This window comes from Agelaius tricolor, unplaced genomic scaffold (genome assembly GCF_023055355.1).
Source record: "Agelaius tricolor isolate 1412-34295 unplaced genomic scaffold, bAgeTri1.0.p SCAF_9, whole genome shotgun sequence".
In the NCBI taxonomy this organism is placed as follows: domain Eukaryota; kingdom Metazoa; phylum Chordata; class Aves; order Passeriformes; family Icteridae; genus Agelaius; species Agelaius tricolor.
In genome coordinates, this window is record NW_027269269.1 from 45,031,297 (window position 1) to 45,056,564 (window position 25,268).

Genomic DNA, 25,268 nt, shown 5'->3' on the forward strand with positions numbered 1-25,268 from the left:
TATGAGCATTGATTGTTAGCTTAAATTCTGATGTGCTATCTCATAGTTGCTATAATTTAATTGTATCTTTAAAATTAAGTATCCTGTGCCAATATTGTAGCCATTACTGTTATGACAACAGCCTTTTTAGTGAGGAAATTTGTAGGCTTGTGTTTGAATGCAACATTAGGTTTTAACTGACTTCCAAAGATGATCTGCAGCTTTTCCTTTATTACACTTGTCAGTGTGCTGCCAATACTGCAAGGATATTTATAGTCCCATTTCTGTATTCTAGAAACTGAAGAAAGGACAGAAGGTTTTGTCCAAATAATCCTGAGATAAAAGGCTCAGTAGTCAGGAAAAGCAGAGACTTTTAGTGGCCATTTGAATACTCTAAATAAACCTTTCCTCTGAGTTCTGAGAGAATGGCACCTCTGTTGCAAGGCTCCATCTGGTGCTGCTTTCCATGAGCTTTTTAGTATTGCCCAACTTCAGGACTGATGGCAAACTTGCCATTTGTGGATAGGTGGTGACCACGAACTTTACTCCAAGGGGATGGATGGATGGATGGATGGATGGATGGATGGATGGATGGATGGATGGATGGATGTCACTGAGCAGTTCTCTTCTGAAGGAGCCTATTAACATCCTTAGAACCATCTCTGCAGCAGAGGAGTGACCAGTATGCTGTAGTTTTCAGTTCCATTCACTTCTGTTGCTTTTGGAAATTGTGAATGAGCCCATTTTACAAATGCTCCCTTCTGTTTGCAGTTATTATAATATAAAATAGGGGTTTAAGCATAAAACTCTTGAAACATGAATTTACAGTATTTTTGTGACAACTGACTGACAATGTACAGCAGGCTAAGGGTATTGGTAGTTTTCTGGGTTCTAAGTAGGCAACAAAGTAGAGGATGGTGATTTTTCTAGGCTGATTATGTCTAGATCTCATAATCTTTTTTTCATGTGTATTTACTAAGGCAAAAAGACAGAATACTACTTAAAAATAATCCTTTTAATATATTTGCTTTAAAATGGATCTGCTTATTAACGATTATATTGTGTGTACACATATCTATCTGAAATTTTATTTACTTGCATGTTGAAGGACAGCATCTCCTTTGTTTGCTCTTATAATTACATATAATGTTAGACCATTTTACAAGCATTGCAAATTTGGTGTGTTTACTCTGTAACTTTTTAACTTTTTGCTTGGGCTGTAAGAGATCTTAAACAGACAATATATATGTTATTGCCGCATTTGATAATTAAATTAATCTTCAGAATTCTAGCAACTTTATGTACATTTCTAATGCCTGTTCAAACTTTATCAACCCCATATTTACAGAGAGTGATAAGCCACGAACAGGAACAGGTGAACCAGTTTTAAGTTTGCACTACAGTACAGAAGGAACGACTACAAGCACAATAAAACTGGACTTCACTGATGAGTGGTAAGAACAAGTTAATTTTGGTTTTGACTAGTTCATGATTAGCACATATCAATAACACTTGTAATAGCTGTAAATTATTTTTCCTGTGGTTTTTGTCTATTTTAAGTGTATCTACACAATTTGAAATGGCTGTAGTCTTAATGCATTCAGAACATAAGATAGATGTACCTTAATGTGAAATTTATACAAGAGACTTCTTTTTTGTGTATTTACTGTGAATCTCTATAATTACATAATTATTCTGCAAGTGAGTCTTTCTGTGACTCAGTTCCTGAATTGTAAACACTGAAATTGCCACATTTAGCCACTCTTAAGTGCTGTGGCTGTAGACACAGCACATGCACCTTGCTCACAGTTTGGGAGCTTTAAATACTGATTTTTCCTCCAATATCCAGGAAACTTTGAAAAAATTAGTTTTGCTGTGATACTTTTATGTAATTCTGCAGTTAGTCAGCAAATTCCATGGAGTTTGGTGGTGGGTAGTGTGGTGTGGGTAGTGAGAGGAAGAAGCATTTTCTGGTAGGACAAAGTTGCAAGTCATTGTCAGTTCAGAGGCTGACTAAAAACATTGTGCTGAAGAGTGGAGCAACAGGAGCAAGATGCAATTCCATCTGACAAAATGATGCAATTGAGAACAAATAACTCCCTGATCTGAGAATTGGAAGTTGTGAGAATGAAATAGAGGAAGACATGTAAATCCTACAAGTCAAAAAAAAAATTTTACTGTTTAGGCTGTGATTAGGTTTATAGAGAGATGAGACATAAAATGGCAAAAATCTTCCATCTGGTGTCTAGCAGTACCTTCTTGTCTGGCCATTCAGAAGCAATGCTGAACATTCTGGATTTAGAAGAAATACTGAAAGGGCTAACAAAAACTTCCCTACAGCTTCCAAATCCAGTACAGCAATGAATACACAGAACATTGCTCATCAAGAGGAGTAAGAGCTCTGATTTAACATAAGACATAAAATTCCTGAAGTCTAGACTGAATTCTCAAGAATCCCAACTAAGCATGATCTGTGCTGCTTCTAGCAATGTAGCATATTAAATATTTGCTAATAACATACACAAGTCAGAAGAGTGTCTTTTGTAAAAAGACACTCTAAAGTATTGAGAATCATGCTTATAATTGCCTTTTCTCTGCTTTTGTCCAATGACTTGCCTGAGTTTTAGGCCACATCACATAAGAGAGCTCAGCAACAAGACTGCATTTCCTGCAAGTCTTTGCTAGAGAGTCTAAAAACATGAATTTCAATGACATTAAGGACAACATTTTACATATTTCCTGAGGATTCATTTTCCATATTGTAAAGGGAAAATGGTGTCCCACAATAATTATCTAAACATGAATGGGGAGTAAATGTCAAATACCAGCTTATAGTGAAGCTTGAGAAATAACAAAACTTTGAGAACTGAAAGTCCATACCTTGAAAGGTACAGGAATGATAATTATTGGTGAAGGACATAGTGGTGAGACTTTTATCTGAATCATATTTTTTAATTGAGTGGGATAACATTATTTATTAGTGCTCAGTTGATAGCTCATACCTCTAATAAGATGATCTCTGATTATTTAAACATCTAAAAAGTGTGCAAATAGTGAAATACAGCAAATTCTTTGGAGTTCTTAAAGTATTTGGAAAAGCAATGATGACATTCTTTAAAGGTAAAAAAAAGGAAGGAGAGAAAAAGGTTCTGTGATGCAGAGGAATTGTGTGGGATAAGTGGCAATGGACGCAATAAAAGGGAATTTTGAAATGGCTGTGAATTGATTGTAGCTGGTGCCAGGAGCTCTCACTTTACTGCAGTGAGATAGACAATGTTGGTCAAGCTGTGCTGTTGAAATGATCTTATTTATTTCTTTATTTATTTGTGTGTTTATTTATTTATTTATTTATGTGTTTACATGATCCTAAATTATTTTATTTTTCCATGTTATGTTTCCAGGAGTAGCATAAATTCAAGCTCTAGAGGGAGTGGAAGTCATTGCAAAACTGAAGGCCAAGAAGACTCTGTAAAAACAAAAGCTTTGGATGAATCAGGGCCTGATGGGGAAGAAACAAGTAAGAAACATTGGGATTTCTAATGCTAAGGCAAAAATTCTACCCTCCTATGTAGGGTAGACTCCCATTGCCATAATAAAGCATGAATTTTTTAGGAAAGAAGACATTAACCTGAGATAGCTGTAATAAATATAAACATTGACTTACCTTGTCTTTAGTTCTAAAAACATTATTCTTCTTAGGGGATATTGTGCCTTGATTTGTATAGGAAAATAAACAACTGCACTTTGCAGTCATAAATGAGCGACATTTCTTTCAAGCTTTCACTGTGTTTTATTAAATGTGTTGTCTTGCTCAGTTCATTGCCAAAAGGGCAGTCAAGTCAAATGACTACTTCCAGAGAAATACAAAAAAAAAATCCCTTTTAATAGACTGATAACTTCATTTGTCTTCAGAAATAATAGTTAGTGTCTGCATTAAGAGTACAAATGCTATTTTTGCTGCTTAAGTCCTCATAGCGTAGGCTGTTAAAAACATTCAGGAACAAGAAATGATTACATTTTTCTTAGTGTGTTGACCTGGTCAACTAGATAGGTTTATATATACTGATTTTTATGTGACTGATAGCTGAGATTTCAGTAGAGACAGTGACTTTGGAGTTGCTTGCTTGGATTGGTTTCTTCTAGGAGTGCTGGTGTCATTTAAACTTGCTTACATTATAGATGTGCATCTAATTGAAATCATGTGGTTTACCATTAAATTGCTTAATTTAGGGGTTCCTGATGAATCTCTCAAGGAAGATGCAAGTGCTGAAGAGCTGAAAAATACAGATGAAGCTGCAGAGACAACAGAAGCAAGTAGGTATCTGTACATAACAAGTATGTATCTGTAGTCCTTCAAGTAGTTATAGGAGGAAGTGGAGAATGAAATATTAACTCAGTTTGCATAATTTAACTTTGCTGACCATTTCTAAAATAGGCTATAGTTGTTATTGTGACTTGTTTTCCCCAATATTTGCTTTTCAGCAGTATCAGATGAACCTGCTTCTGAGCACTCCGGAATCGAAGCAGAAAAAGCCGGCCCCAGTGCTGATGCTGTCTGTGGGAACACAGAGGAAGAAGCCTCCTGTGAGCAGGGGGCACAGCAAGCCGTTTGCAGCCAGAGCAGTGACCCCAGTGGCACCAGCCCTCTGGCCAGCGAGGAGCCTCAGTCCCAGCCGGAATCCTCGGGGCTGGCGGCTCCCGACGACGCCTCCACCAGGAGCTCGGCGCTGCAGGAAACCGACGACAGCGACGACGACCCTGTCCTCATCCCCGGGGCCAGGTATCGAGGAGGCCCTGGCCACAGGTGAGGCCAATACCTGTCTCTGCTTGGAAAAATGCTTCTTGCTTTGTTTTTCCTTTCTCTTTTCTTGTTTATTGCTTTGAATGAAAGATGGAGAAACTCAGCCCTCATATCCTTGAAGTTGTTCTTTGACAACTGGCCAAGAGCTTGATGGCTGAGTGTAATTTGCCTATGTGTAAGATATGTACAGCTGCATTTTCCCTGCAAGCCAGGAAGGCTCTTGCAGATCTAATATCTGCTTATGCTGATCTCTTGCCTGCTGAATACCTCAGTGCTAAGTATTTGCAGTTTATTTGTTATTATTCTCCCTCTAGTCATAAGTATAGAAAGTTCATAAATTTGGGGACATGGACCTACATTTTCTTTAGTTATGCTTTAGATGTTCTTATTCTGGAAAAGCAAGAGCTTTTAACTGCTCTTGTGTAGCAATGGTGTGTTTGTAGTACATATATTAAAACTGATGTGTTCAATTTTTCATTCTTCTTTTTCTCTGAAAGAGAAACTGTAATCCTTTTCCTTTTGTTGGTTATTAAATATTACTATGTATGTCAGTTAAAAAAAGGTAGACTGGCTTTTACCATGAATAAAAGATGCATTTAGTAAGCTTTGTGCTTTTTTTTATATGAAGAGCTGTACATACTTGTTTGATCATTCAGTAAACTGAACCCTCAATTTGCTATTGTTGGTTTAATACCTTTCTTCACTAATTTCAAAACTATAAAATTATCTAAGCAACATTTCTGTTGTTAGACTTCATACAATACCTTTTTACTAGCTTTAGATGTAATTTAACCTCATGTCACATACCTTTGCTTTACTCCTTTTCAAAGACTGTGCTATTAATTTCTTATGCTAGCAATGAAGATTCTTCACAGGAATTTACAATATGTATTCATTAGGAAATCAGGAAGAATTTAATAGCTGTTTCTAGAGAAAGTTTTGAATAATTCACAGTTAAAATAGAGATGGTAAGCCAGCATGTTGTCAGTAGTGGAAAAAAGAACAGTCAGTGGTTGTTTATTACAAAGCACAAGTAATTCTGCTCACTAAATGACAGTTTTTATGAAGAAGCCAATATACACAGATTCTGTGTTAACCCATTAACTTTCCATGCAGTACTAAGTATTTGTAGGCAGATATGGAATGGCAGAAATATTTTCCCCTGCAGAGCAAATGTTCATTATGATCCAGTGATTGAAGAGCAAGCTGTGAAAAGCCCCGCAATTTTAATCCCATCTCCATTTTCAAGCAGGATTCATAGCTTCTCTTCATGCACCATGTTGTCTCTACAATGTAATAGTTTCTGTTGCAATGTGATAAGAATTACACTTCCAGGTATCACACAGCTGTTACCATTTCCCACTAGTGGGGACATCCTAAATGAAGTTACAATTTATCTGACATGCTTCCTTTCCTCTCTGTGCAGTGAGATTTTTTCCTGTAACAGTTTAAATTTATCTCCTAGGAAAGATCATTCAGCCAAATGAATGATATCATTAAAATCCTTTATGCAGTCCCCTGCTCCCTTATTCTCCCCCCAAATAAAATTTGAAAAAAAGTTGCTTTGTAGTCAGTGTTGGTTTAGGATTTCCTGCAGGCTTTCATTGCTCAGGTTTAATACCTGACCAGATCATTTTGTTCTGCTTTTGTGTGTGTGCAAGCAGTGAAGTTTTCCAGTTTAGCTACTGAGCATTATATTCCCTCCTATTCTTCAGGTTTCAGGAGTTTCCAAATGCAGTCTGAGATATTAAGGAAAAGTAAGACATCCTGTATATGCTCAAAGGAATGTGGATTTCCAGAAAGGAAGCAGACACTGATGGTCCTAAAAGCTATAGCTCTAAGCCCTCTTAGTATTTATATCTCATATTAGAGTGAAAGGAACTGGAAGTTCTCTCTAGTAGTACTATGGCAGTTGTTATAGCCTAAAATCCCTTTCACAAACTGATCAAATTTATATAAAATCCCCCATGTCCCTTAATGAGTAGGAAGCTAACTCAAAGCATTGCTGCTACCTTGGGTATACATGAACTAAAATTGGTCATTTTGTTCTGTGCTAACATTCTGTTTTGATTGAAATAGTTTTTTACACCCAGTGCTCATCATTGAACAGTGTTCATCCTGTCCATTTTCAGGTTTTGTCTCCTTAGACTGAGTGCCAAATTTTTCTCACTCTTAGCAGTAAAAATTCATGGGTTTCGTGCCATCATGCTGGTTTCTGTCTCCTCTTCATGTTTCACTTTTTGCCTGAATGTGGTAGCCCAGCCCCCTGCACTGTTTGGGTTTTGCTGGAGTAATTCTGTGGTTGTTACTTTTGGTCTAGAGAGGATTCTCTGAGCACAATGAGCTGGGGCTGTGTCCTCCTCCTCTCTTGCCTGTCACTGTTCCAGTGAGGGCTTGTGGTCAGCCAGAAGCTCTGCACCCTGCACTCTTCCCTACTTTGTTATTCCATAATTAATCAGTGTTCCCTTTCACCAGAAGGAAGCTTCAGGTGTATAACTCAGTTTTATACTGCTGATTTTCTTTTTCTCAAGGCCCTACAGTCCCCTCTATTAATAAGTTCCCCACCCTCAATGTGCTGCATGATTCCATTCCTACACCCTGCTCAAGGACCAGTAGCAATACTGGCACAAAATTGCCTGCAAGTCTGGAGCTCCACTCCTCCAGGATGCTTTCTGTAGGCTTCTTTTCTCTTTCCTCACTCAGTAAATTGTGTTATCTAACAATTCCTTTACTAAATCTCATTTTTTTCGAGTTTATCTAATGCTTTACTTTCCAATGTGTCATCTTATAAGATAATTAATGGCATTAATATCTGAGTAATATAAAGTAGATTTTTTTTTTTTTCTCTGTAGAATACTTAAGGGGAGCTGCTTTGGTCTTTTTTGTTGTAGGTTTGGTTTTGCTGTGTTTTTTTTTTTTTTTTTTTCTGAAGAAGAAAGACTAGCCTGCAATAATCTACCTTTTGTGAACATATTTTATGTAATGAAGAAAAAAAGTTTCATTTTTCTATAGGACAAAAAATTTTAAAAAGACTCTTGTAGCCTTCTGAGACAGAATGACAAAAAATGTTTGACTAATAAGGCTTTTCCAATATGTAGCATTATTGGCTTTGTCTACAATCAATTTGTTTTTCTTTAGGCTGTGTTTTCTCATAAACCGAATAGCTCTTGGTTACATTGAGCAGAATACTCTACAGGTGGAACTTTTAATTTAAAGGAGCTATAAGCTCCTTTAAATTAACAGGTGGAGAAATTCAGATAAAGGAATCTGTCTGAGTCATTTTTCCACTGTGAAGTACAGTTTTCTCCACTGAAAAAGAAGGGTGGATTTCTGATTCTGTACTCTGAAAATCATGATCTGTAGCTTCCTCTTAAGGAAAAAAAGTGGCCGAAATACCCTTCTGATAGCTCTGTTAAACAGAGCTCTAAATAAATTGAGAACTTCCTGCTGCATCTCACCTTATTTTTACTAAGATGGATGTAGATTTCAGATTTATTTAAAAATATTGTTTATTTTGCAAATCTAATTGTACAAGGCTTCCATTATTTGAATATTATTTGTAGTTGTTATGTTTTCAAGCTGAGGGTTTGATCTTTTTCTCAAACAATCTCATATTGTGCATATTTATAAGTCTCAAAACATAATGAGGATGGGTGGTTTCTCACCAACTAACCTGCAACTGAGCTATCAGGAAGGACTGGGCAAAGTCTGCACTTGCTTTAATATTTTGAAAAAGACTTTAAATAGTAGCAGCAAAATGTGGAGAAATACCATGATCCTTTGATTGATTGACTAAGTCAGCTGCATGTTGACTTGGAGTCAGCTAGGAAGAGTTTTGACAGAGAAGGACATTTCTTTAAAATAAATAAAGAATTGAGAATGTGACATCTGCCATTTTTCAGCAGCATTTCTGTAGCCACTGAATATCACTGTAGGAATGGTCTTCACAAGTGACTAGGAGAAACTAAGCAGTTATTTCATTTTTTCATGTTGTTGGGCCAGTCAATGCATGCTCTTTTTAACAAAATGGATAAGGAAGTGCACAGAATATTTTAAGATGGAAAAAAAAAATTAAAACCTTTTCTGTACAGCAGAGCAGTTTAGCCAGATACTCACCAGAGTAAAGAACCTCCTATGCATTTTTGGGAATCCCAAGGAAAAGGTGCCTTCTCTGACAAATAAGACAACATATGCAGGTCTTTCAGTCTGGACATATGCAAGGGCATTTCTCCTTTAAAACTTTCTGGATCAACTAAGTTTAGTTCAAAAAGAGGGTGGTATCTTGTATTCTGTGGGAGGGGAGAAAAAAAAAATCTGTGCAAAATGTTCTTCATACACAGAGAGTGCAGTTTTTAATGGATTGATCTTAATTTTTACAAATTAGTCAAAACAGCTCTCTGAGGGCTGATTTCCTACTTAAATTACTGAATTAATTTTGTTTGGACTTTGAAGTTGATCTGGGGGTGGAGGCTAAGCCTGGAAAAAGCTACAACTAGCTTTAACTAAGGTTAAAATTAAAAAAATACAAATGTAAAATGGAAATGATGATACAGCTGCTGTGATCTATGAAGACTTACTGCATTTTATAACTTTGTGTACTGTTATATAATCTGAATACTATTTTTGCTGAAATACAAGTAGTCTCATATACTGACTCATACACTGGGAAGGAGCCTTCTCAGTTGGAATTCATAGAGCACATTTTGTAAGAGATGCTAACCTTTGAAAAACATGGTACCTAGCATTTGTGAATGACTTCAGTTGTTATTCCCTTTACTAGATATAATATCAGAGGAACAGCGATAGGTGATAGAATAATGAGGTAATTAATTATTTTATTCCTCCCCTCCTCCTTTTTATTGCCATATATTGGATTTATCAGGTTCTGGTTTTCATATCTAACTGGCATTTTAAGAATTGCTGTACTTCAAATGCTATGAATTACAGAGCATATTGCTTGAGTTATATTTAGCTGCATGTGTTGCATGGAAATTGAAAAGAAATGATAGTGTATACATTTTACAACCTATTAACATTTTTATCGTGTGCCATAGAAATTAATGGAATTTGAAAAGTGTGTAGCTTGTGAAAAGAAATATTCCTTTTATTTTTTTTTTAATTGAGCTGCTGAGGAACGACTTATATTTGCATGGGCTACTGCTGACTTGCTTTGTCTGGTAGTAGAGAACATCCAGTTCTGGACAAAAATATAAGACTACATGGATCAAAAACCATTTATATTTTTTGCCTGAACAAGGTTATGGAACTAAGCATGATTATTAGAGCTATATTGGGTAATACACATTTAGAAAGATAGATGCTAAATTTTACACAATATTGCTTTTAATGAAGTTAAATGAAAAAAAAAATCACTTGATCTCATATTCTTCATTGAAGTACTTGAGGGAAGGAGTTGTAAGAACATATGAGGCAACTTGGGTAATTGTGTTTGCCCACATGCTGTAAGAGGGAGAAACTCTCTGCTGTGATTCCAGCCAGAGGCCATCAAGAGGGGAAATGGCCCAAAGTTGTTACAATGATGAAAATGAACATCTTGGCTTTCTGTGGCTGAAAAGGCAAAGGTGCAGGATGAGGTTCCATAAAGGACTGAGCCTGAGTCTTCTATTTAAATGCCTCCAGGAAAATGGTGCAGATCTGTATTTCTTTGTCTTGTATTTTCATCTTAGCTGCAATTGGAATACCTGGATTTAACTCGTCAGCTTTCTTAGAAGTTCAGGAATCTTTGCTGTTTGTACTCGAAATTTTACAGTAGGCATTCTTTCTATATTCAGCATGCTTACCAAGGAGTTCTTTAGCTCTTCAGCACAGCCCAGGGGAATATTAGTTTCATATTGCTATAAATTTAATATAAAATAAATGATGCATTCATCATAGAATGTTTTATCAGTCTTTTGTTCTCTGCTTTTCATCATCATTCATCAGCATATCAGGTGAAGATTTTTAAATGTGTTGTAACTGAGAATAGTTTAAACGTTGATTGTGCTTGAAAGCTGGGAAATTACCTAGGAGAGCATTACAGTAAACATTTGGTTTTGTATGATCAACAGTGAAATAACTTGGGCTTTAGGGGTAGTGTCAGTATGCTGTTAACAGGATGGTTTTGCCTTTGGTACTGAGCTGTCTTAATGCTTGAAATTTGACAGCAGCAGTAAATCTCTTCCACAGGTTCAGAGGCTCCTAAAGGAAATAATCAGTATCAGAAATATAATCAAATGTTGGCATTTAGTCAAGGAATCTATTTTAATATGGTGGTATAAGTCCAAAGACAAGCCTTTGGAATTTTTGGGCAGATCAGTGGTAGCTGGCAAGTGAATTCCTTTACAGGATCAATGAAGAAATGCCAGACCTGGATCCAAGTTTGCTGCAGTGGTTTAGATGCACACACAAATAATATCAGGATCATGCAATTCCCTGAGTTGGAAGGGACCCACAACTGAGTCTAGGAATCCCACCAGGAATTCCCCAAGAATCCCACCACGTGCCTGAGAGCATTGTCCAAATGACCATAAGGCACTGGAGAAATAAGACCTAAGTTAATGGTTATAAGCCTTAGGTTCTCTGCAATTGTTTTGTATAGGGAAAACAGTGCAAAGGAGAAGGTGGCAACAAGAGTGGATAAAAAATAAGATGTTAAAATCAGAGAGCTCAAGAGAAGGCATCAGGGTTTGTGGTCCTCAGCACTGGTCCAGTGGAAGATGTCTCTGTCCCTGGCAGGGGCTTGAGGGATGATCTTTAAGGTCTCTTCCAGCCCAAAGCTGTCTACTATGAAAAATAGACCATGTTTGTCTGTGTGTGAGTACATTTGGAAACTTGGGAGGTGAAAAAAATCCTCAGTACTGAAGGAATCAATAGTAAGCTCAATTCTCAGTGCAGAGCTGAGACAAGAGGGATGGAGCAAGGAAGCAGGGAGACGTGAGCTCTGCACCCAGCTGAGCTCAGGAGACTGACCATTATCAGGCTGGATAATGGTGTTTGGAAGAAGCAGGGTTATCTCAGGTACCAGATGAGTTTTATGGCAGCCACTACGTTATTGTCCTTTAACAAACAAACCAGATATTTAATTGTGCAAATTGTACAGATTCTTGTTTTGAAAAAAATCCTCATTATGCTTCAGAACTTCTAAATATACAGAAAACACCCTGTGTGACAACTTATATATTTTAAGACTTAGCTTATGTGTATACATATTTTCCATTTTTCTCCATTTATAATATGGATCAGTTTGCATCACAGGATTTTTGTGGGTTTGTTTTTTTGTTTGCCTATCTTGAACTTATTTTTAACTAAAAAAATATGGCTGCACTTCTGAATCCCTTTTCCACTCATCTCTGTCTTAATTTAAATGGACTTTTGATAATTAATTACGACTATTAACTTTGAGGACTTTAAACCTGGCTGATCATAAGGGGAAAAGCAGTGCTCTGTGAATACTTCCTAGAGCTGTACCCATTGATGGGGTTGCCTGAGGAGTGCCAACACAATGTGCATAAATTCCATTGTCTGACATTTTGTGCTTGGAAAGAGCAGTGTGGAAGGGAAGCAGCAGCTCTCAGCCAGGCTCAGCTCAAGCTGACCTCAGAACAGTTCAAATTGCACAGCACACTTCTGTACCCACTGATGCTCCAAGTGATGAGGCTGCTTCTGTGTTTGTGTTGGCAAAGACAGGAATTGCTCATCACAAATACAAATGAAAACAGCTATGTCAGATTTTAAAATTCTTGTGCGTGTATGACTTAAAAATAATTACAGAAAATCTGTAGTTATCAACAAGTAATATCTCTCAGAGAGAAGGCTTTTTCCTGTAATGTTCTGTGTTCTGAAATGTCACTAAATTGGGCTCATATTTATGTTTTCTGGAGCAGACTTGCCTCTGCCATGTTCTTGCTTTCTCCAGGGCTCAATCCCAGTATGACAGTTGTGTGTGCTTGGCTGCCTTCTCCCTGGTGAAGGTAATCATTGGCTTCCAAGATAACTAAATAGAAATCCACTCCTGCCTTTTAAAATGAGGCCCCAAATGAGGAGGTTAAATTCAGAGCTCCATTTAGTTGAAAGACAGTTTTAACCAAAATTGCTTCTGTGCTTCTGCTCTTATTTAAAAATGCATGATTCTGATTGCTGAGTAGTATTGAGGTTTTTTTGTAATGTCTGCATATTTCAGCCTAGGGAAATGGAGAGGAGGAGATCAATTTTCATAGAGATGTTTAGATGAAAAATTGTGCAAGAAACTACTTTGCTTTACCAATTAGCAACTTTAATATTATCTTCTAATCCCAAGACCTGTTACTGCTGTCCAGCAAGTAACCCTTCTGAAACAGCTGGACAAGTCTACTGCTCTCTCAGTCCTAATGATATTTAACTTCCCAGCCTCTTCACTGCACATCTTTAATTAATTTAGGTAAATAAATGCACCAAAATTACAAAAAGGAATCACAGTAAATGATAGATGCTTTTACTTTCTCACACAAACCCCATCTTTTTTTAAAAGGAAGTAAAACCCAAATCTGCACAAATAATGGTTTGAAGTTTCTGTAAGTGTTTGATGCAGCCTATCTGTCACCCTTTTTCCTTTATGTAGAAGGAAACTGGTGAGGAGAATAACTCAGTGATCTTGAAAGCACAGTAGATAAAAACATAGGCTTCTTTTTTTACCCCTCTTTTGTATGAAGATGTTGTGAAGAACCCTCTTCAATCTGTTGAAGATTAAAGTTGAAACTCGGCATATTAGAAGGAATAACTAAAAAATATAGTATGTTTATTTACTGTAGTATAAAAAAGATGAATGAGGAAATTGTCTGGGGATTGAAAGGATAGAAAACTCTCACAAAGGAAGTAGTAGTCTACTTTTTCTGGTGCTGTTTGCTAGGCAAACATCTAAGAAATGTATTATAATAAATAGCACACTGTTAAATGGATCTATTGGCTGGTGCTTTCAAAACTCTTCTGGTTTCTATAAAAAAAGTATTAAAATTTATTTTGAAAGCTTAGCTGTATTAGGTGATCTGTCTTAGTAAAACAGTGTGTAGTTTGTTGGTTTATTTGTTTTTATAGTAAATAAATTTGCATTAATGACTTACATTCCTTCTCCTTCTTTGCTTAGCTGTAGCATAACATTTATTTCACCTTAACTTTTTGGTGCAACTTTCTCCTGTGGCAAAAAATGGACAAAAATCTAAGCAGATCACAGGCTGAGAGAACTAGTGATGAGATAGATCTGGTGGGGGTTTTTTCCGGAGTAGAGGACTTGTTGTTGGGGTCGCCAGATCAGTGACTAAAATACTGGAAAAGATTACTTAAAAACAAATTCAGGCTACTTTCTGGCAGCAGTGTAGTGAGGTTCTTGGATCCATTTAATTTTTAGGATCATATAAATTGCTGTAATAGTTTCACTCCTTGCATTCTGCTAAAATCTGTACCTGCTTCCTCTTGAGAGTGACATTCCCCTTGGACTTTGTTCAGGACCTCAAAGCTAATAATGACAAGGAATGACAGAAGAAAAAGAACTGAGATGTGACTGTCTGGTCATATCTGGAATTATGGGGATCTGCAAACTGAACAACTAAACAGGAAAAATTTGACACCAAGGTCTTTTCACAGATTAATAAAATAATAAGTTCCTGGAATTAAACGTTCACAAAACAAATTATATAATTTGGCTTTTGATTTTCCTCTGTTATTTTGGGAAATCTCCAGCTGTAAACTTTACTGCTAACATATGGGATAGGTGTTCCAATAATTGATCTCAAATCATCTTTTCCTTAGTAGGAGCTTCCTAAAAGCTGTCTAAATCTTGAGTCATCATAGAGAAGTATTGACAAGAAATACATTGGAAAAAATCTTATGAGAAATCAAATCACACTGAGACACACATTAGATCCTTAATGGCTTTTTAAAATTAAAAAACTTCTGTTCTGACATAGATTTTTTTGAAATTTTTTTTTGATCTTATAAAAAACCAAATCACTCTGAGAGACACATTGGATCCTTAATGGCTTTTTAAAATTTAAAAACTTCTGTTCTGGCATAGATTTTTTTTTTTTCACTTCAGAATTTTGCTACCCTGGTATGGGTGGAGGATGAAAATAAAATAGCATGTGAATTTTGCCAGCAGCTGAAGTTTGTTCTACAGAGGGGGAATAAAACCTGGCATCACTTGACATTCCACTGTCTTGCATGCTATTCTTGTTGTACGCCAGGATGGAAAAATTCACGTCTGTAATTTTACAGTTGGGATTATGCTGATGTCTGTGTCAAACTCATGGAGAATGTGGTGGAGTGCCTAATGCTGATGTTTGGGAGCCCCTTGCAGTGCCTGGGGAGGGGCTCTCAGTGCTGCTCTCTCTGGATTCACAGACGATCCGCTGTGGCCCGCATCCAGGAGCTCTTCAGGAGGAGGAAGGAGAGGAAGGAGATGGAGGAGCTGGAGACGCTGAACATCAGGCGGCCCCTGATAAAGATGGTTTACAAAGGGCACCGCAACTCCCGCACCATGGTACAGCCTCTGGGGCTTGGGGGCTGGGGCTTCATGGGCTCACCCAGGGCAGCTGCGCCTGCTGGCCTGGCCAGAAAGGGTCTGGGGATTCTCTGTAAGCGCTCTGGCTTCTGTGCTCACTTAGAAGGCACAGAATTTGCTCTGTGAAAATAAAAATTAGTGTGACTCGTGTCACTGTGAAAGGCATTGAAATACTCCTGAGTTTAAGACTCTCTCCCCTTAACATCCATTGAAATTTGGGGTATTTTGCTTCTTTTTCATTTTCTCTCTCAGCTTATGTGGCATAAAATGTGCCTACCTTCCAAATTATTATTTAATCCTCATTTTCCTCGTCCAAGCTGTTCAAAATTATTATTTAATCTTTCAATTTGAAGAGCCTGGAAGGGAAAGTGAGGATCAAATTGGAGTTTTGAAGAACCTTAACATCTCTGAATTAAAAAAAGGAAGGAGTGCTAGTTATTAAATTATAATTTAGCTACTAGATGCCTCGTCTGATTCAAACAAAATCCTGTATTTTAAGAACAACGCAGTTATTGTGTTCGTAAAGCAATGGTACACGAAAAACAGATGCTACTTTCCTTTATTTCTTCTGTCTGGTTTTTGCAATATTTTGAACATGTGAAGTTCTGTGTTTTAGGTGGTATTTTGCAGAAATAGCTGGTGTGTTATTTTGCAGCTGATGTGAGGAGTAGTCCCTTTACCCCCAAAAAGCCATTTTCTAGGTTTTGTGTGAATAGCTTTGATTACACTGGGAAAAATGCTTGACTAAATACCTATTTCAGTCTACATAAGCAACGGGGTTTAGAATACACTTTGATTAATGACAAGGAGTTTTGCACTGTATTTCAGAAAGGTATTTGCATTGATCAAACCCTGATTAGTTTAAAAGTCCTGGCATCAGGCACTTTCTGGTTAAAAGATACTAAAAGTGAGTTCATCTAAGGCTTAATTCAGTCTCTGCATAATTGTTAATATCCAGATTATTTAACAGATTTTGTTGTTTGGTTTCTTGGGGATGTGGGTTGGTCTTTTTACTTTTGTTTCACACAAGCACCTATGGCAAGGAATGCACAGAATAAAAGAAAATGTAATTTTGTTTTCCCTGTTGGTCTCTATGGTTGCAAACTTCTTTTTGATCTGCTGGTTTGAGTAATGCCCTCATTCCTGCAAGGAATAATGATTTTTCCCTTTCAAATTTATGAAGGAGACAGCTTAAAAAAGCTTTGTTTCCGCACACCTGAGCAGCCCAGGGATAAAGTTGTGTTGTCAATTATATGAACCATTTATATATATGTATATAATTTTTACATGTACATACATATATATGGGTGTGTGTATATGCATATATAGTGAATTAAGGTTATGCAAGCAAATGGAATGATTCTGGTTCTCCCTTACTTTTAAAAACTTAATTTGGCAATCTTACATTTTTTATAGTCCTGCTTTTAAAACAGTGACTTTTAGAAATGTTTGAAAACCAAAATTTTTAAATGTGAATTTCAGTTCTGTTCATTTCTGGGGTGCTAAAATTAGGCTTTATGAGTATTGAGAAGTATGAGTAAGAGAATACACAGGACACAGGAAGAGATCATGATTGAAAATTAAAGTAGAAAATTATTTTTTTTATTATTGGGGATAATCTAGATGTAACAGGATAATGAAAATATGTATTAAAAGGAGCTATAAGACAAAAGCTGCTGAAAGATTAATACATCAGAATTCATTACAGGAATGCAGCTTCTCTGGTTTATTTTTAGACATCAGGATGACTTTATTGCACTGACTGCAGTCATTGGGACATATTCTATAGACAAAGATCTACCAAGCCTGAAATTTAAAACTGGGCATACTAATGCTGGAAATAAACCACATATTTCTAACAGCATAAGGGTTCAACTTACCAATGAATCTGTATCAAGGTAGCTGAGGTAAAGCACAGAGCAAGGCAACATCTCTGCCCTTCTCTTCAGGGCATTTTCTGATGGAAGTCTGCCAAAAGAAACATAAGGATCCAGGCATGGCCCTCTTTAGAGCCTTACCTGGAAAACAATTCATAGCAGGATTCTGTGTAAATAGTCTCAAACTCAAAATTCTGTCCCTTATGCTGGAGTTACTCCTAAATGCCAAACTGAACTTCCAGCATTAGAAAGGTTCTGTGTGAATCCAAGCTGCTGCCCAGGCAGCTCCTGCTTGCACAGGTACCTCTCTTGCCCCTTGTATGTCAATTAAAAGAGTTTGTAGGAGGTACTGCTGGCTCCCAAAATAACAATTCCACACACAAGGCTACACTTCAGCCTTCCAGGCTTGTTCCTGCAGCACAAACACCAGGGTGTTGTGGAGCTCTCAGCTCACATCTCATGTCTGTGACTGAGTTTTCTGGCTGTTGTTGAAGCAATGTCCCTTCTCCCTCTGCCACCCCATCAAGCCTCTCACCTGTAGAGAACATGGGATAACATTTCATAGTGGTTATTTTTATATTATTTATATCATTTCACAATGGTTATTTTGAGGTCCTATGCTGAGTAAAACCAGAAGGGTTTTCTAAGGAAGGTTTCACAAGCTTCTGTTTTATCTCTTGTTTCTCTGTAGTGGAAAATCCCCCCCAGGGATTAGCCTTTCACAAACTTTAACTTGGCCAAACTTTTCCTAAAAACTCCTTTGCATACCCCTGTCTCCAGTATCATTTCTGTGACTTTAGAAAGTGATGGATCTGCTGACATTTATTTTCATACTGTTCAGTCTGCCCCAACTCCTCTCTCCTTTTTTTTTTTTTTTTCCCCTGTTTGCAGCTACTTTGCTCTGGAAATCTAAACCTTTCTGAACTCTCATGAACTCTCATTTTTTAAATCACTCTTCTTTAAATGTTTCCTTTAAAATTTCTTCAATCTCACTTCTGCATGGGCTGAGCTTTCCTTCAGCAGCACTGTTAGTGCAGACAGAGGAGTGTGCTCTTTTCACTGGCTGGGTCTTACAAAGTTTTGCTTTTCTTGCAGATAAAGGAAGCCAACTTTTGGGGATCCAACTTTGTCATGAGTGGCTCAGACTGTGGCCACATTTTCATCTGGGACCGCCACACTGCTGAGCACCTCATGCTGCTGGAGGCTGACAACCACGTGGTGAACTGCCTGCAGCCTCACCCCTTTGACCCCAGTAAGAGCAGCATCCTCACACTCTGCACATGCAGCTTATCTGCACTAGAGCATTTCAGGCTTAAACTGTCTCAACTGAGCAATGCAATGATTAATGAGATGTTGTTCATATTTCCCTATGTAATTCAGATAATAGTGCTTTTAATTTTGCCTCTTACTAATGACCTTTGGCCCTTAAATCCCTCCTTATGCAAAAATTTATTGAAATCAAACTACTCCTGGCACAGAATTTATAGAAATACTGTCAGATGTAATAAGAAGAATCTCAATTTTTTGCTGCCCTCAACACATAAAATGTTTTCTATGACACTAATGAGGGAAATATAGGGTTGTTGAAATGCCAGCAATACTTGGAAATTATATTGGAATCTGGTCTCTACTTGGCTCTATTAAAAAAATACAGTGGAAGTGGGTGTCTCCCTCACACTGGCATTGTGAGATTAGAATAATTAATAAAATTCATAGAAATCCTAATAAGTTGTGTTTAGAGGAAATCCTTCATAGAAAAGATGGACCAAAGCAGTAGAAGGAATCACATGTAGCTGGGAAATCTGAACCACCCTCTAGCCTCTGACACAGTCAGAAAAAGTATTTGTGGTTTGTTTTTGGGTTTTTTTCACAGCTTACCTGGATGTATAGTAAGAGTCAGCTATTAGTAAATTAGCAAGTAAATGTTATAATAATACTAGAAGAGGCTGGGGGTTTTTCAAACAGTTTGGGGGAACATGGAATACTGTCCTACATAGGGTAAGCCTTGACCTTTTAACTTTTTTATTGAAATTGACTTCTTGTACATGTCCTGAGTTGGATACTTCCTTTGGAAGCACCTTTCAAAGTGCCCTGTAGCTTTGCTGATGTCTTGTTGAACTGTGTCACACTCTGAAGGTGTCACTAAGAGAGCTCATCCTCCTTATAGGACAGTTACTCTTGTTCAGCTTCACAGTTACTGAGAGCTTTCTATGGAATTTTAATTCCTCCATTGGCTTTTGTGCAATGATCTAGAGAATGTTCTGCAAATTTTCATATTTTTCATACTTTATTTATAACAACATCCATTGAATCTTTATATTTAAGTATCAAATAAATTTACATTAAATTCACTGAAATTATCAAAACTACATTTGAAATTATCTTGGTTCTGCCTTTGTACTGGTCCTACAAATTCTAAAGCTTTGTTATTAATGCATATACTTATCAGCAGAAATGGATCAGTAGTGGCTGGGTTTGCTCTTACTTTTTGCTTCTATCTTTTATATATTTTGGTGGTTTTTTTCAAATTTAAAGCAGGGGGCTCTTGATGTTTGCATTTGTTTTCTTCATATCTATATAGATAGATTCAAAAACAATCTATGGAGCAGACCTCATGTGGAGACTTGGTAATTACAAGCTCTGTTCAGCATGAGATCTGACATTTGCAAATAAGTGCTTCAAGTGAAATATTTTTCTCCCATTTAAGAGCAGAAAATACCAATAAACATAACACATTTAATTTAGAATAACTGGTTTTTACTTCTAGTTCTGGCCTCTTCGGGTATTGATTATGATATAAAAATTTGGTCACCACTGGAAGAATCCAAGATTTTTAACAGAAAACTTGCAGATGAGGTAAGAGCCTTTCCTCCTTTTTCATGGTAATGTTTTATCTTTAATTCTATAAAAGCCTTTGGTACAAATTAGTGATCTTGAATTAGCAGAGTTATTTAATATTCAACAAATGAGCTACAAATAAAAAGCTGCCCTTCAGAACAGCTGACTTTTATATCCTTGGCACTTTGCATTTCCTCAGCTCTCCTAGAAATTATATAACATGATCTGCTATTATGTACATGAAAGGAGTTGGAAGAAGTGTGAACACTCAGATATAGATGGAAAACTGGCAGGAATTAATAAATGAACATAGTGCCTGTCTCTAAACAAATAAATGAAGGAAATAAACTGAAGGTAATACAAGGATATACAGAACAGCACAGAGTACAAAAATCAATCCTATTAAATATTCAGTGGCATAAAAGGGGCTTAAAGGTTAAGATTGCACATGGGAACTTCATGGAATAAAGCAAACATTGCAAGCCCAATCAGTTATAAAAGTCCAATGTGAAGTTATGTAACTCATTATTTTCATGTTGCCCTCAGAGCAATAACTGGATATAGCAACTGGCCTGGGGTGACCATATAGCTGACTGCTGAATAATCATATTTGAGTGATTTACATAACACAATGTATCAAAATGTTACATGGTTTTCTGTAAATAATATTATAGGACAGATTTGGTATGGGGTGGTCAGGTTGGGGGCTTTTTTTGTGAAATCTCTTAGGCACTACAGATAGAGAAGACTGGGGATTTTTAAATAATTTAATTACTCTGTAGTAATGCTAAATATATTTTCAACAAAGAGGAACACACAACCCTTAGCCACCCCACATCCCTTGAAAAAACCCCAAACCTTCCACTTGTGAGTTTTGAACCTATCCCATTATTTTAGCACTGAGCGAAGAGACCCTTCCTTGCATATTGTGTGACAGCTTTAGTCATGACATGTTTTGGAGCCTTTGGGGTTTAGAAGTATTACTAAATATAAATGTGGGCTAAAATTAATTATTGTACTTTAGTTCCCTTCCTTTATTTCTAATAATTGCAAATTATTTAGACGTTTAGTTATGTTTTCTGTAATAGAAAATGTAGAACTTTCAGAAGAATTGACTGCAGCATAACAAAACCATGGTTTTTGTTTTTTAATTTATTCCCTGTATTGACATACCTATGTAGGGGACAGGAGATGTTCATAGCAATAAAATAGTTCTCACCTTGTTAAATTTGGCTGGAACAAGTGTCCAACGTACCTGAACTGAATTTTCCAGAGAAGGGGGAGGGTCTGAGGAGAAAACACATGTTTGAGGAAAGTTCCATATAGATACAGAAATGTATTTAAAATTGAGAAGGGGCCGTGACCTTAGTGAATAGGGAAAAACAGTGGGAATAAGAAAAAACCTCTGAATGGAGACAAAGCCTCAGCACCAGGTTGTCAGGGGGGTTATTGATGATGTACTGGAGAGATATGGGGTGACAGAGGAATAAAGAGCAGCCTGCTGCCTTCTCAGTTTGCTTCTGTTAGGGAGGGATCAGCTGTGCCAAGTGCCTGGCAAACAGGTGAGAATGACAGGAAAGAGGTGGGAAGGGAGAAGAAACTGCAAACATTTGCAAGAACATGTTCCTCACAAGAGGAGCAGGCTTGAAGAGTCTCAGAGCGAACAAGAATTTCATTATTTTCCTGTCTTACAGCAGCTGATCTGGGAGCAAAGACTGAAAAATGGTCATAACTTGTCTCCATCTAAAGAAATTCTTGTGCTTAATGATAACAAAAGAATCTAGTCTAAAAGCTGGCTGGGATTACCTACAGTGTGGGATTAAAATTTATGGAGGAAGAAAGAAGGATGGCAAGGAACTACCATGAGGAAGGAATGAGGGAAGAGAAATAAAACTATTCATTAGTGGATTTTTTTTCCTTGAAAATGAGACAGTAGGAGCTGGCTCTTTCAAGTCATTTAGAGGCAAGCTGTAGCTCTGTTTACAAAGAATTATGGAGCTAAAGAATGTTCCTGAAGTGGGATAGAAATGGCTTGTGTTCCTTGGATTTTCTCCAAAAGTTTCAAGCAGCATGAAGGTAGGAGTTGAGGGTAACCTCATCTCTTTTCCTTCCCACATTCTTGGCCAGCACTGGTGCTAGAACTTTGTTCTCTACAACAGTTGCCATCTGGAAACAGCTCTTTCTATCATCAATCTGCTTTACTTCATGAAAGATTTCCAAAGTTTTTCTTAGTCACTCATCTTAGTATCTGCCATGCATGTGGACAACGGAACCACGATCTTACTGGAACATTCTTTAGACAGATAACTGGACACCTGCAGGCAGAGTCCACTGGCTGATTTTTCTTACCCCAGACAAGAGTATGAAATAGCAACTATTAAAATAATGCTCCCTTATGGTAATTTTGGGTTCTGTTTGCACAGAAACTTTGTATCTACAAACCCCTATCAATGCAGTATAATTCTGTGTTAATTTCTGATGCTGGTTTTTTCCTTTCCCTGCCTCCAGGTTATAACTCGTAATGAATTAATGCTGGAAGAGACCAGAAACACCATCACTGTTCCAGCTTCCTTCATGCTCCGAATGTTGGCTTCGTTGAATCACATAAGAGCAGGTGAGAGACTTCTGAAGAGCTTGTCCACAGCACTGGTCTATGAAATAGCAGGTTGGTTGGGAAATCATCAAGACCTTAGCTGGCTGTGGCTGTACTTGGGGTTGGTAAGAAGATTCATGGGTTGTTCAAAGTGCTCTTAATACTTAGGAATTGCTTCTTTGGTGTGAGACTTGCAACAACTTTACAGCTGTTATTTTTTATTTTAAAAAAAAGAGCAAAATATGTTTTTAGATGTTGAAAAATACTCTCTTCAGGAGTGATCTTTTCAGTGAGTGTGATGGGAAAACTGTTGGGGAGGACTGGAATGAACTGTAAGATAAAGTGGCTGTGATTGTGGGAGTTGTCTAGGGGTGAAGGAAGGTGTGAAGATTCAGGACTGTGGGAGGCATTGCTGAGGCTGCTGGCAGCTGCTCCCAGGGCAGCAGGATGTCCCTCCAGTTCCCATGGGGCTGAAAGTGGTGATAAGAGGGTTGCATGGAAGAACATCACTGGGAACTGGATATTGGTGCTGGAGAAGCTGAGTGCAGTGGGTTGACCCTGAAGATGGAGGACAGTGGAGAGACATCACACACTGTTTAGGAAGCAAGGAGATGAAGTTTTGGGAGGCTGGCATGGCATATGGGGCAAAAACCTAACAGACCTGTAGATGAAGGTGAAAGTGATGGGAAATAGTGATTATGGGGACTCTGGCTGAGCAGAGCAGTGGCTTGCAGTGGTGAGGTATGGAGGAAGCTGTGCCTGGTGGCAGCTGCTGCTCCTCTCTCACCTCTGGCTGCTCTGGGAGCCCTGGGAGCCAGGAGGGTGCCATATGTCCAGCCCAGTGCTGCACCTCCGTGCCCCTGTGTTTCCTTCAGTTGTCCTTCTCTCTTCTGAGTGAAATGCTAAAAGAACTGCCCAACACTTCAGCTACAACATTTCAGCAAAAATCTATTACGGCTGGGTGGAGTGTTTCTAAACCTGACTCAAACATGTTGCTTGAGTGAGTGATTGGTCTTGAGCCAGTCATGTTCCCTCACACATTTCTGTATTTGCTCTTATCTAATTATTTACATCCAAAGGCACTTTTTTGATGTATTGAAGTGACAGGCAGATTCCCCAGTTTCTGGACTATTCACATTTCTAACTGTAGCTATTGTAGTTTCAGCTCCCCAGCACAGCCCTTCTGTCCCTTGTAGTCACCATCTCATTTTAATGTTGTACTTGCATTCATCTTTTCTGTGCTGACAGCCAGTCAGCAGCTACAAGGGTTTTCCTTTTGTACACAGATTTTGCTTTCATGCCTGGAAATCCTTAAAGGCATTTCTCCTTTTCTCCTTTCTTGTGGTAACATTTCTACCCACTCTCTGCTGTAAGTGCACACAGACTTTCTTCTACCCTTAAACCCACAGCCATATCCCATTGTGTAATAGTCTAGGGAGACAGTATGTAATAAATATTTACCAGAAAAAGAAAATTTTGCAAGTTCTTTTTACTAAATCTGTGTGTTTTGCAGACCGATTGGAAGGTGACAGATCAGAAGGATCTGGCCAGGAAAATGAAAATGAAGATGAAGAGTAACCAACAGTTGTGTGTGAGCACCTGGAAGTCAATGAAATTTGTATAAGACATTAATTATATTTTTCCTTACAGAGCTTTAGTGCAATTCTGAGGTATTGCTTTTGGATAACCTAACCTTTTTTTTTTTTTTTTGAATGACTGTGTGCATGACTTGGGGAGAGTGTGCAAGTTAAAATAAACAAAAATGTTTTTAAAATGTTTTGCCATGTATGAGGGGTGCTAGAAGATGCCAAGTGCAATATTTTCCTTAAACAGCAAATGTGAGAGCTTGGATCAATGTTTTAAAGTAACTTTCATGATAGTAAAAACGTTGGTTCAAATAAATTTCTATACCTGCTGTTTGCATGTTTGTTGCTTTCTAATTAAAAGATTTGGTTGTTTTAAGTAGTTTTCTGGTTTTTCTTTGTGCAGCAATTGGTTTATCACCTTGTAATTACGACCCCATTGCTGCCTTTGCAGTATTTGTATTCTTTCTTACAGTGTTTGTGAAGTAACAAACACAATTATTTCTTGCAGTGAACACTGGGGACTTTTAAGACCCTGTGTCTCTTGATTCTTGCATTTCCCACACTTATGTAGGCAAAAATTCTCTCTCCCTCAGTTGTATAATGTCACTTCCCATTCCCTGTGCTTGGGTCTGTAATGCTGTGAAATAGTTGGATTTCACTGATAGATCTGTGAGTCTGCCTTTGCAACAGCAGCAGGTACATCTTAATTTCCACTGGATTTAGGGAACATGAATTTAAAAATGCCTGTGCATTGTTTCCTAGGAGTAATTATCTGGGAAGGCTGTTCAGTCTGTTTTATGGGCTTTACCCTTCAGTTTTATGGGCTTTACCCTACAGATTTCTGGATGGCATTGGGGAAGAGAAAGTGAAGGAAGGAAGGTGGAGCAGTGAAAGAGCTGTTTGCTTAATGGCAGTTCTTGCCAAGGATGGCAGATGTTAAGAGGCTTCACTGGGGAATACAGAATGCTGGGAAGAATTCTAAATCAGGGGGATGAGGGTACTGGAGGCTTCATTACCCTGCTGACATTAAAATACACATTCATCACACAAGCTGCACAAACTT

The 25,268-nt window shown here is 37.7% G+C and overlaps 1 protein-coding gene across 6 annotated transcripts in view; it reads left to right on the top strand.

The window, feature by feature from the left end:
• The window catches only part of DCAF6 (DDB1 and CUL4 associated factor 6), a 73,537-nt gene extending 48,956 nt beyond the window's left edge, over positions 1 to 24,581 (top strand). For 3 of the 6 annotated variants that reach the window (XM_071433774.1, XM_071433778.1, XM_071433779.1), the window contains 10 exons: positions 1,328 to 1,433; positions 3,381 to 3,496; positions 4,210 to 4,293; positions 4,462 to 4,783; positions 9,561 to 9,602; positions 15,152 to 15,290; positions 18,284 to 18,440; positions 19,956 to 20,044; positions 22,535 to 22,640; positions 24,133 to 24,581. In XM_071433774.1, the coding sequence (XP_071289875.1) occupies positions 1,328 to 1,433; positions 3,381 to 3,496; positions 4,210 to 4,293; positions 4,462 to 4,783; positions 9,561 to 9,602; positions 15,152 to 15,290; positions 18,284 to 18,440; positions 19,956 to 20,044; positions 22,535 to 22,640; positions 24,133 to 24,197 (1,226 nt within the window). In that variant the 3' untranslated portion in view covers positions 24,198 to 24,581. The remainder of the gene's footprint in view (positions 1 to 1,327; positions 1,434 to 3,380; positions 3,497 to 4,209; positions 4,294 to 4,461; positions 4,784 to 9,560; positions 9,603 to 15,151; positions 15,291 to 18,283; positions 18,441 to 19,955; positions 20,045 to 22,534; positions 22,641 to 24,132) is intronic. The other 3 variants (XM_071433777.1, XM_071433780.1, XM_071433775.1) reach the window with 2 other exon arrangements.
• The last annotated feature ends 687 nt before the right edge of the window (positions 24,582 to 25,268 follow it).